The 12512-nt window shown below is 63.4% G+C and overlaps 1 protein-coding gene across 1 annotated transcript; it reads right to left on the reverse strand.

Moving 5' to 3' along the window:
- Window positions 1-9426: 9426 nt before the first annotated feature.
- On the reverse strand, window positions 9427-12512 carry FOXJ1 (forkhead box J1; the record flags this gene model as incomplete). Its single annotated transcript, XM_081108907.1, has 2 exons — window positions 9427-10332; window positions 12015-12512. 2 exons carry the CDS (start codon window positions 12510-12512, stop codon window positions 9565-9567), a joined length of 1266 nt encoding a protein of 421 aa, XP_080965033.1. The 3' UTR covers window positions 9427-9564.

The raw sequence follows: 12512 nt of genomic DNA on the forward strand, positions 1-12512 counted from the left end.
TTGAAAATTTTCTCAATTTTCAGAGAGAAAGGGAGAGGGAGAGGGAGAAACATCGAAGATGAAAAAAACACACAAAACATCGATGAGAATCATTGAGCGGCTGCCTCCTGCACGCCCCCTACTGGGGATCCAGCACACAACCCAGGCATGTGCCCTGACCTAGAACTGAACCGTGACCTCCTGGTTCAGAGGTCAATGCTCAACCACTGGGCCGCACTGGCCAGGCTACATATTGATTTCAGAGCAAGGGAGAGAGAGAGAGAGAGAAACATTATGAGAGAGAAACATTGAGCGGCTGCCTCCCACACGTGTAACTTGGGCATGTGTCTTGACCAGAAATCGATCCCGCCACCTTTATAGTGTACTGGACCATGCTCCAACCAACCGAGCCACACCGGCCAAAGCTACAATTTGGCTTTAAAACTATGTTTTAAAATTCAATGTAATTCTATCCAAACTGCAAAGAAGGTACATATGCCCTCCTCTGCCTTGACCCCCAGGCGGTTACTCTGTCTCAGAAGGAACCACAGTTATAACTTTCTGGATGGAGTTATACAAACCCAGGCATATTATACACAGAATAACCTCTCTCTCTCTCTCTCTCTCTCTCTCTCTCTCTCTCTCTCTCTCTTCCCTTCCCTCCTTCCTTCTCTCCCTTCCACTCTCTCTAAAAACAGCAATGGAAAAATATCCTAGGGTGAGGATTAACAACAACAAAATATACCCTTTCCTGGAGCCTGCATGTTCACTTCAGAGTACACCTTTTTTTTCTCCCCCTCCAGGTGAGCTTTAAAAGCATTTTCCCAACTGCAAATTGAATCCCCCTGAGTAAACTGGCTTGAACTCAGGTCCTCAAAGAGGCTGGGGGTGTCCCCAGGGGACATGCCCCCTTGAGGAATGGAGGCCAAGTGTGACCCGGGAAAGGGAGGGCTGGCAGGCTGGACCAGGGCCTCCTGGCGGAGCTTGTGAAGTGGCCCACAGCCCAGAGGGAGGGCGCACAGGCCGGGGCTGGACCCCGCTGAGGGCAGATCAAAGGCAGGCGAGATGCAAAGGCCGAGTGACAACAGTGAGAGGAAAGCTAGGCTGCGGGGGCAGGCGGTGTCAGGAGGGTGACAGGAAGGCCTGGGCTGCCCAGCACCTGCGGAGGGTGAGCCACACATCTGTGATGAGCAAGTAAACAAACAACTAAGTGATGGCTAAACCCAGGAGGCCAAGGGAGGGGCAGGGGCAAGGAGGGAGGACCGCAGGGATGAGACCACCTGGGGGGGAGGCGGGAGGGGGTGTTCCCAGAGTGGGGAGTCGAGAGGAAGGAGGTTCATGCGCCTTTGGAGGCAGCTGTGAGCTTCCGGGGCCTGAGCATCACCGGAACATGCTCGCAGGGAGCAGGCACACCTCGCAGAGCTGCGGGGAGAGTCGCTGTTCCCTCTGTGCACCCCAGTCCCCCCACCTGTCACCGTGGGCAGGGCAGGCCCCGGGAGCAGGTGGGAGTATGTCCCACGTGGCGGCTGACTCCTGCCCTCCCCGCCTGCTCTCCCTTGGGGCATCTTCAGGCTCCAGGACGCCCCTGCTGCTTTCCAGAAGCCTCTGGGAGGGTTTTGAGGACGCGGCTGTGCCGCAGGGGGGCGCGCTCCCCCGCTAACCCAGGAGCTGAACCCCAGTCCGGGCGGGGAGGGCCTGAGGCGGCCACGAGGGGGCGCCCGACACCGCCTGTGCGCGTCCGCCGCGCCCCGCGAGCTGGCTGTCCGGGGAGGGGGTGCAGGGAAGAGGAGCGGACGGAGGGCAGGTGGATAAGGGGCCAGCGGGCCTGGAGCGGAGACGGACGTGGAGGCGGGGGGAAGCCGATAAGCGAGAAAACTCGGGGCGCGAGGAGGCATGTGGCTGGGCCAGCGCCCCGGCCTCTCTTTCCGCTGCCCCACGGCCCCACCGGCCGGGAGCGGGGTCCGAGCCAGCGGCCGAGGCAGTGTCAGCGGTGCCACCCGCGGCATGTCGGCCCCGCGGCTCCAGGCAACGGAAGACGCCGGCGCCCGACAGCCTCCGCGGAGGTGCGGGGCCATCTGCCCCCGCCGCCCCGCGCGCCCCCGCCGCCCCGCGCGCCCCCGCCGCCCCGCGCGCCCCCGCCGCCCCGCGCGCCCCCGCGCCCCGTGGCCGACCCGGGCGGATTCCCACCACCCCGTCCCCCCACCCTGGGGCACATTCTCACAGCCCGCAGCCCCAGCCGGGAAGGTCTGGCTCCCGCCCCCCCCCCCCCCCGGGGGCCGTTCGCCTTGAACGTGACTCAGCGCTTTCTCAGTGCCAGGCTCAGCGCCCCCCCTCGCGTCCCCACCCCGTCACCCTCACCCTCCCGCCCTGTGGGTTCTACCCCCACGGGAGGCCCGGGCCCTCCTGGCCGCACGCTGGCTTCCTCCCGGAGCCCCTCGGCCCGTGGACTCTCCCCGCGGGCGCCTGGGGCGGGCCTGCCTGGAGCAGGTGTGTGTCCGGAGCGGGGACAAGAAGCCCTGACCACGGCCTTTCCAGGGCTTGGTCCCCGCTCTCCCTCCTCTCCCGCTCAGTCCTGGAGCGTCCCTGCACCTCTGGGCTTTAACCTGACCTTCACCGGAGGCCGGGACGGCATCTGAGCCCGGCCCCTGTCCTTCCGGTCGGTGGGTCCGCTCACCAGCAGGCCCCGCTGTCTCCACGCACAACCTGGGCTGACCTTCCGCAGTGTCCTCCCGCCCCTCCCCGAGTGGGCTCCACTCACTCACTAACTCACACGGCCATTCCGTCACCTGGGGCGCGGCAGTGTCTGCCCCGGCCTGCTCCTTCAGGCTGGATTGATCTCCCGTGTGTGGCCGCCTCTTTGGGGGTCACTCATGCCTGGCTCGCCTCCTAGGCTGGAACTCCCCTTCCCCGGTGGAGGTCATCTCTGTGGAGGGGCCTGGGAGCTGGACTGGGAGTTTGGTGGAGGTCAAAGTTCAAGCCCAGTGTAGGGACTGCTCTCAGCTGGGCTCTGACCCCAGGTCATGGGGACACAGCTCCAGGGATAGAGGTGAGACCAGAGGACAGTTTCCTCCTCTGCAAACTGAGGGCTTGGCCTGCTCCCTGGTCCAGGCCAGTGGAACCAGCACACAGTGCCCTGGGCCCTCCCCAGACTGCCTCAGACAGGAGCTCCCTGGGCCGGAGGGTGGCAGAGCCTTGGAGCTGAGCCCTGGGTGGGGGCCAGGTGGGGGCTGCTGCTCTTCATGACCCGCTTCTGCTCGCGGGGTGCTGGGCCTAGTTGGTGATTCTCTCCCCCCTCCTTGGATTCCTTCTGGGGCTGGGAGACCCCCAGCGTCCCACTCAGGACAATGGAACCCACACGTGTAATAGGGTGGCCAGAGAGACCCGGGGAACGTGGATGGGGCATGAGCCCTGGCCCTCGATGAGGTTGGCCCATGACACTGCCTGCAAGCCACCCCCTCTCTCCAGGACTGGCCTTGAACGGGTGGTCTCCACCCCGCTTTCCTGGTGAGACAGTGCCAGCTCCGGGGCTCAGCCTTGCAGACGGCCACCCCCCGCAGGCCACCCACCCAGGCCACCCCACCAGGCCACCCACCCAGGCCACCCCCTAGGCCACCCCCTAGGCCACCCCCCCAGGCCACCCCACCAGGCCACCCCACCAGGCCAAGGTTAATCTTCAGCCAATCCCAGACACTGGAGGTTCTGCTCTCAGGCCTCACAGACGTCCTGGCCTCAGCTAGAGGCTGGGCAGCAGGTCCACCAGGGCCCGTCCTGGTGCACAGTGGGGTGGGACCAGGTAGGGACAGCTGAGCTGGACACAGCTCTGTCTTGGTGACCTTGTAGCTGGGGTGCAAATAGGTGAAAGGCCCGCTTGCTGACCCTGTGGTTTTTTGGGGGGAGGGGTCCTTGAATGCCGGTTTCTCCACACCAGCCCTGCCTCTTGGCTCCCCATGATCCTCACTCCCAGGACAGAGGCCCCAGGGCAATGGGGGGCCAGAGGAGCAGATGAGAATGAGGCAGGCCTCTTCCACCTCCCTCCACCCCTTCCTCCTTGCCCATGTCCCTTCTCCCTCCCTCCCAACCTGGCTCCCACCAGCCACAGGTCCACTCAAGGCCCCCGCGGTCCCTTTTATTGCCCCACCCACACCCACAGGGCCAGCAAAAGGGCTGCTGACTTGTCCAGAGCAGGGCAGCGTGGGGCATTCCACCCAGACCCTGCTCACCTGATCGCTCTTTCCCCAACCTCTGCAGCCCGGGGCCCCCAGAAACCCCCAGCCCCAGCCCCAGCCCCACTGGCTGGGAACCCCTTCGTGTTTCCTGTCTGCAGTTGAAACCTGCCAAGGCTCCTTGGCTGTTTCTCTACCTTTTATCCATCCGCCCAGCCAGCACACTCATTCATTCATTCATTCATTCATTCATTCCTTAGGAAATCGGGTCGTGTGCTTGATGCTGCAAATGTAGAAAGCAGCAAGACAGGCAGGTTCTGTGCCCGCGGGAGTCTGCAGACCCCAGAGCTTCTGAGATGGGCAACTCTGAGGCAGGGTCTGTATGTCACTCCTCCTGCCGCTGGGACGACCCACCCACCCTGGCCCAGCACAGCAACTTTAAGCAAGTTGGCGAAACGGGAATATCATGTGGGGATAGGGACCGGGCTTGGTGCCCAGATGAGGCAGGAAGAGGGCAGGGTGGTCTGGGGCGGGGCAGGGCCCCTGACAGAGCCCGTGGGTGGCTCTGCGTACACACAGCAGCCTCTGCTCAGCTTCGCTGCCTGGGCAAACAGCCTGGAGGGCTGTGGGCAGTCGCTGTGGCTTCAAAGGGCCCTGGGGGCCTGGGGGCCATGGGCGGGGGTGCTGTGTGCAGGCGGCCCAGTTGGTCCCCCCAGTTACTGGAGTCTTGCTGTCCCGGGAGCTCAGGGAGCTGCTTCCTTCCAGGGGAAAGAGTGTCTGAGCCCCTCGTGCCCTCCGAGCAAGCGAGCTAGCGTGGGGCAGGGCGAGGGGCTGTGCGGAGCTGGGGGCAGGGCATGGAGACCTTGGTCCTGCCACCCCCGGTGAGTGTGCACCAGCCTCTCCCTGCACCGCACCCCCCAGGCAGGTTGGCTTCTGGGGGACAGTGCCCTCCAGCTGATCCCTGCCCGCTGCTGACCACACAGGAAAGTTCAGGCCCCAGCATGCCCGCTGGGTGACTCTGACCTGTCCCTGTCCCACCTGGAGCCCCTGAGTGGGACAGACACAGGTGCCCCAGGAGGCTGGTGGCCCCCAGGGCCCCCATGTGCCTCCTGGCTCACACAGTCAGTGCAGCCCCAGCCTGGGTGGCCTCACAGAGCCCCCCAGGGTGCCTCCCCTCCCTTGTCACCTGCTTTTCTCCTCATCGTTACACAAGAATGTGTCAGCAGGACCTGGGCCACTCTCCACCCCATTGTTAATGCAGCCCCCCCCCCCCCAACTCCACCCCAGACAGGCTCAGGCCTGCCCGCTGCCCCCTGCTGCGAGGCCAAATACACCTGTTTACCTTTGGGCCTGGCCCAGGGTGGAAGGGCGCCTGGCTCCTGCCCACCTCCTCCCCACCTGCCCTCACACCCCCTCTTCCCGCCCCCCAGCTCTCTCTCTTCCTTCTGAAAGTCTGTGCCTGTGGGTGGGGGGTGGAGAGCGGTCCCATCCTCAGCTCAGCTCTGCAGGCACCTGGCCTTCTGCTGCGGGACAGCCCGGAGCCCGAGGCTGAGGGGATCCCAGGCGGCTGGAGCCTGTGGGGACCTGGCCAGGGGAGCAGGATGTGCTCTGGGCAGGGAGGGCAAGGGCCTCAGCTCCAAGCTCCTGCCCTCTCCCGGCATCACACGGGAGCTGGGGCAAAGGGGGCCACTTAGGAGGCAGAAAAGCAGCTTCTTCTTTGCGAAGGGCTGCCCCAGCACCTAAGAGTGAAATAGTTTAGGGGCTTCTCACCTCAGAGGTGGGGATTAAAGGAGATGAGGAACCTGCTCAAAGCCACACAGCTTAAAGGAGACAGGACTGCCCGGCCGGTGTGGCTCAGTGATTTTGAGCATCAACCCATGAACCAAGAGGTCACCGGTTGGATTCCCGGTCAGATCAGATGCCAGGGTTGCGGCTCGATCCCCAGTAGGGAGCGTGCAGGAGCCGATTGATGTTTCTCTCTCATGGATGTTTCTGTCTCTCTATCCTTATCCCTTCCCCTCTCTCTAAAATCAATAAAACATATATATATTAAAGAGAGAGAAGAAGAAAGAGAGAGAGAAAGAGAGAGAGAGAGAACCCCCCCAGTGCAACTCATGACCCTGGATTGGGGTGCTGGGCCGGAGAGGGGCGTCAGTGGGGCCATCTGCAAACTTTGAATGGGTCGGTGGTGAGATGGGGTTACCAGGTCAATGTCCATGTCCCGATGGTGACGGTGGCAGGAGGGTTTGCAGGACTGTCCTTGCTCTAAGGACATAAACACTCCAGTAGTTTGTGCTAATGGGCGTTGTGTCTGCAGCTCACTGCCACATGCTGCGGTTATTCTGACTGGGGTCACGTCGAATCCATCTGTAACTATGAGGTAAATGAACAGCTTCTTAAAAAGCCACCAGGGCATGCCCGGCCGGCGTGGCTCAGCGGTTGAGCATCGACCTATGAACCAGGACGTCAGTTTGATTCCCGGTCAGGGCACATGCCTGGGTTGCCGGCTCAATTCCCAGCACGGGGCGTGCAGGAGGCAGCTGGTCAATGATTCTCTCTCATTATTGATTTTCTCTCTCTCTCTCCCTCTCTCTCTCCCTTCCTCTCTGAAATCAATACCATATATATATATATATACATATATATATACTTTCTACGTTCAAAGGCTGTTAAATCGCGTTGTTTACCCATATCTTCAGAAAAAAAAATCACTCTGCTGTCTTGGTAAACAGCCTGCTTCCCTATGTATAATGGTCTGGCCCTCTAGCAATTTCAGCGAGGAATTATAGCTAATTTGCCTACAAACGTCAGGTGGTCATAATAATCTGACCACTCAGTGTATAAACAAATAAAAAATAAAACTAAAAGCAGGGGCAGGACAAGCAGGAGGGACGGGCTCTGAAACTCACACTTTCCCTCTGCAGATGCTGCCTGCTCAGCGAGTGGGAAGCCCAGTGCGCCAGCCTCTCGGCTTTGGTAGCGTCTGGGGACCCTGAATCAGTGTTGGTGCCTGGGCCCCAGCACAGGGATTTTCAGGGGCGCCTGGTCATCCCCCTACAGCCAGGGCTGAGCCCCACCTCTGCGCACTCCTCGGCCTTTCCTCACCGCCTTGGGCAGCTCTGCCTGCCCGACCTTGCCCCTCTCCCCCCAGCACAGCGGAGGCAGAGGGTGAGGTGGGGGAGAGGGCGGCACGCCCACCGGTCAATCAGAGATGTAACCCCTTTGGCCAGGGCTGGAGGCTGATCTTGGGGGCCAGTGAAGAAGGCCAGAGGCCCCCCCCCCCCGCACTACTTCCCCACTGCTGGGGGCCAGTAGAGAGTTGGGCTGGTGGGTGGTGGGGGTTGAAAGGAGTCGTGGAGTGAGGCGGCCTCAGTCTGCTGTGGGAAGGGGCTGGGCTGGCTTCTGGGCTCAGCAAGGCCCCAACCCCACTGGCCCTGCAGTGTGCGCCCTTCTGAAATATTTGGAATCATTAGCAAGTGAAAGCAGCAAGTTAGCAAGGGGAATGCAGGCTGGCCTAGCGCCAAGCCCCAGTGAAGGGAAAGAAAGGGCTTGGGTGAGAAAGGGAGAAAGGGGTCCTGGAGGCTGGGCAGGACTGTGCAGGAGATGCCCATTTGTGCCAGGGCGTGTGTGTGTGTGTGTGTGTGTGTGTGTGCCCGCGCGCTGGGGGAGGAGCTGTGCACCCCCAAGGTGTTCTTGTGGGGCTGAGTGGAGAGGTGGGTTCCAGACAAAGCTGGGGGGCGGGGACTGAGAGATGCCACACTGTCACTCAAACACACGTTCTGTGCCTCAGTTTCCCCATCAGAACCCTGGTAGGCTGGGTTCCTCACAGAGCAGACCGGCCAGTGTGAGAGAGGGGGGAGGGTCTGGGCATACAAGCTTCCCTGGTGGCCGCCTCCTGCTCCAGCCTGCACTGGGCCTGGGAGGGAAGGCACGGGCTGGGTGGGAGTGGGGCCTTGGGACGGGGCCCTCTGACCTCACACCCTGTCCCCTCCAGGAGGGTACGAGGGAGGGAGGTGCTGGAGACTGGCCCAGGCCAGGGAGGGTACATTCAGGCAGGCAAGCCCAGGCAGGCCCTCACGGCGGGACGCTCAGCGGAGCCCTGGGCAGGCGTGGCCTTTGTGAGTCCCCAGGGCGGGAGGGGGCGGTGCCTCCTTTTCACACACTCCTGGGGGCTGTGGGTGTGCTTATCCCCATTGTGCAGATGGGGGCACTGAGGCCCGGGCTGCAGGGGAGCCCTCAGGCTGCCTCTCCCCTTTCTCCCTGGGACAGTCATCAGGGGGCATGTTTCAGTGACCCCCAAACTCCCTCCCAGCCCTTCCCCTGCAGCACTGACGAGAAACCCCCCTCCACACGGTGCCCTTGCCTTTTCCCAAAGAAAGTTGCAAAAAGGTCCATTTGCAGATTTAAAAAATTTTTATTTTCAAAAAAAAAAATTTATTGTAAATAACTTTCCATGAAAAAGGTTAAATTGCCCCGTGGGGCAGGAGGATGGATTTGGGATGCAGCCTGGGGCGCTGGCAGGGGTGGGGGGTGGGGGTGGGGCGGCGAGACACTCCCTCCCACAAGTGCAGGGGGGGCACGGGCGACCCCCACCCCTTCCTGGCCCCAGTGGTTCTAGCAAGCTGGGCATCCCTCCCGGTTAAACCTCAGCTATAGTGACACTCACTACATTAGTCTGTCTTCCCCTCCCCCCTGAAGCTTGGCTACCCCTGCCCCCAACTCCCCAGAACCCCAACTCCTCACTACTGTCAGCCTCCAGTCGGGCTCAAAAATTAGGGGTTTCCCACCTCACCCCTGCCCCCTGTGGAGATGGGCCAGGAGAAGACTCCCTGCCCCTTGGGCGCCCAGACCTCACCTCTCCTCTCTGCCCTTCCCAGCTCCGCTGCCTACTGCCCGCTGGCCCTGGGAGGCTTTGCCTGGAGAGGCCTCTGGGGGTTAATTTGCAGTCACCTAATTAGCATTTGCTGTACCTGGGAATTTTTTCTGGATAGAGACCTGGGAGGGGGGGGGGGGTGGAGAGGGGGAGGATGGAGGAAGGAGAACCTTTTGAAGCCAAAGTGCCCAGGTGGGCCCTGTCCTCTGGCTCCCCGGCCCCAGCCCGCCAGGGCCCCTCAGGCCGCAGCGCTCACGGCGCAGGGCTATTGCTGGTCCCTGGGGCAGGGCAGCTGAGGGTCAATGAAACACTGTGTGTATGGGGGCCGGGAGGGGAGGCAGCGAGTCACTGGTCCTGAGCCCCAGTTCTCAGCCTCCGGGGCTGGAATCCGAGGGCAGCCCAGGCTGGGGGATGTGTGGCCCCGTGGTGCCAGCTCGGGAGGCGTGGCCCAGCCCCTGTCTGGGCAGTGGGGTTCCATGGGCCTGTGTTGGGGGGCAGTCTGGGCCCTGACTTGGGTGCTGTCCGCAGGTGGGGGCGGGGCCCGGCCTCTTACAAGAAGGCGCCCACACTGGCCCAGTCTTGCAGGTCGGCAGCGAGGGTGGCGTCCCCGGCCTCGAAGAGGGGCTCGGGGGGCAGGCAGCCGCTGCCGCTCTCGTCCCACGGGTGCTGCAGGAAGGACGTGGCCAGGAAGGTCTCGTCGAAGTCCAGGCTGTCGGCAGCCTGCTCCACCGAGGGCCCCCACGTCGTGGGGCAGTCGATGTGGTGGCCGTGGACAGTGAGGTCCACGTCCCCGTGCGAGGCGGGGCTCAGCGGGGGGCTCAGCTCCAGGGCCTCCAGCGCGCCCAGCTCCCCCCCCAGGGCGCCGGAGTGGAAGACCGCCTCCCAGTCAAAGTTGCCTTTGAGGGGCTCCAGCTCGCCCTGCTCCTCCGGGGTCAGCAGCAGGGTGCTGGGGGGCCGGGGCGCCTTGGCCACCCGCTTGGGCAGCGGCTGTTTGCGCTTGTGCCCGAGCCTGCCCTCGCCCGCACCCCAGCCCACCTCCCCGGTGGCCTCCTCGAACTCCCGCAGCAGCTGCTGGGCGTCGGTGTTGACGGCCAGGGGCCCGGCCCAGGGCGCGGCGCTGGGCTTCTGCTCGGCCTGGCGGGCGAAGGCCGGGTGGATGTGGACCGGGGGCAGCCGCCGCTTCTTGAAGGCCCCGCTCAGCAGGCGCTCGGCGTACTGGGGGTCGATGCGCCAGAAGCCGCCCTTGCCCGGCTCGTCCTTCTCCCGCGGCACTTTGATGAAGCACTTGTTCAGGGACAGGTTGTGGCGGATGGAATTCTGGGCACAGGACAGAGGAGGGAGGAGGACGCTGAGCGGGGAGGAAGGGTGCGTGGCTGTCGGCGCTCCCTCCCGCCTGTCTCCTCCCCTCTTCTCTCGGCGGGGGAGGGGGAGGCGGCTCTGGGACACCAGCCACAGGGCCCCCGGAGCCAGGAGGGCTGTCGGGGGCTTTTATTCCCTGTTGCCGGGATATCTGCCGGCTCAGTCATCCGAGCCCCAAGCTACAGGGTGGTTTCAGTGCCACCCTGTCCTGCCCGCCCCCCCCTCACCCCACCACTTGCAGCCTCTGGCCAAACGCCTCAGCTCCCCCAGGGCCTGGCCTGGCTGGCCCTCTCTGTTTGTGGAGTGAGAGGGTTGGGGTGGGCGGCACGGGGTGACCTGAGGTGTGAGGGGGTGTGTCCACACGCCTGCGTGCACACGAGTGTGTATAGGGATGAGGTGTGGTAGGAGCCGATAGCTTTCCTTTGTTGAGCCAGCGGCTGGCCAGGGCCTTGCCCCCCACGCCCCTCCTCCCACCAGGCTGTTTGGCCTCAGTTGATTATTACCCAGCAAAGAGCATAGCGCTCATTCCTGGGCCCACTTCCCGAAGTCGGGGCTTCGCAGGCTTGGGGGGGTGGTGGAGCGGGGGTCTCTGCCTTCTCGCCACGGCTGCCGAGGGCCTCGCCCCAGCCAGGGCCCAAGCAAGTGAAGAGTAGCAGGGACTGTGATGTGTGGCCTGCTGCTGCGGGTGCCCCAGGGGAGAGTCTGGGTGTCCTCGGGGCCTCTATCCCCAACCAGGCCCTGATCCCGGACTCTCAGGGCAATGCCTGCCCGCCGCAAATCACCATCCTGCCGCATTCGTTCCTAGTTGCGTCGTCTTATCCAAACCAGGATGGGGTCAGGGGTCGGGGCCTGGACAGCGGGGCGGACGGGTGGGTAGTGCCCCTTGGCAAGGCTGGGTGTTTACATGGCGGCCTGGCCCTGGGCTGCTCTGCGCCAGGTTCCGGAGACTTGGAGCCTGAAGCCCGAGCTGGAGGCAGAGCCCCTGTGGGAAGCACCTGGCTCAGGTAATTGTCTCCCCAGGGAGCTTGACTGAGAGGAGCGGGAGGAGCGGAGACAGGAAACTGGGGAGCGGCTGGAGTGGGGGCTGGGGCAGCAGCTGTAGGAAGGCCCCATACCCGCTCTCAGACACAGCTGCCTTCACACCCCACAGCACTCGACCCCCTGCCCCCCAAGCCAACTGCAGCCAGGCAGAAGGCAGAGCGTGGGCCGATGCTCCAGCTTCCACTTCTGAGCCAGGTCCTGCAAACTGTCCCTGGGCAGGGCAGTGTCTAGGAATTCTAGGACTTGGGACAAAAATGTGTCCCTCGTCCATCACCACCTTCCCCCAGGGGGCTGTGTCCATGGCAAAGTCTGGCCCTGGTCTTTGGGCTGAGCCTCTTGGATGGGTGACAAGTGTTTGCCCTTTGAACTCAGCATCCTCACCCCTAAAGCCCTCTGAACAGCCTCCTTCTCTTCAGTCAAATGAGAGGCATTTCCAAGCACTGGGCTCCCCCAGGGCCTCCCTCCAGGGCCTTCCTCCCGTGGGGCCCTGGCTACTTGACCCGGATCTGAGTGAAGAGAGTGAGTCCCTGCAAGAATGGAGGAGGAGGGGGCACGGGAGGAGGCTGGGAAGGAGCCGCCGCAACCCACACCTCCCCTACCTGCCAGGTGGGATCAGCGTGGCGGAAGTAGCAGAAGTTGTCTGTGATCCACTTGTAGATGGCCGACAGGGTGATCTTGGTGGCCTTGCTGGCCTGCATGGCCATGCAGATGAGCGTGGCGTACGAGTAGGGCGGCTTCACGCTCGGGTTGGTGGTGTAGTCCACGTCGTCGGGGGGCGGAGCCTGTAGCCCCGAGGGCGAGCTCCCGGACGTGCACGAGGATGTGGGCTTGCCCGGCGTGTGCGGCTGCCCCAGGCAGGCGGGGTCCGCCGCCAGGGGAGACCCCGGCGCCGCCGAGCCCGGCACCTGATGGTAGCCGTGGGGGTCGGTGCCCCCCGGGGGCAGGGTGGGCGCCTTGGCGTTGAGAATGGAGAACTCCTGCAGCCACTGCAGGCTGGTCAGGCTGTCATCCAGGGCGTCCGGCTCCTCCAGGCCGCCCTCCGGCCCCGCCTCCTCCGCCGCCCCTGCGCCCGAGAGGCGCAGCCAGCTCTCCGCCAT

Source organism: Myotis nattereri, assembly GCF_964212035.1.
Source record: "Myotis nattereri genome assembly, chromosome: 16".
Taxonomy (NCBI): Eukaryota; Metazoa; Chordata; class Mammalia; order Chiroptera; family Vespertilionidae; genus Myotis; species Myotis nattereri.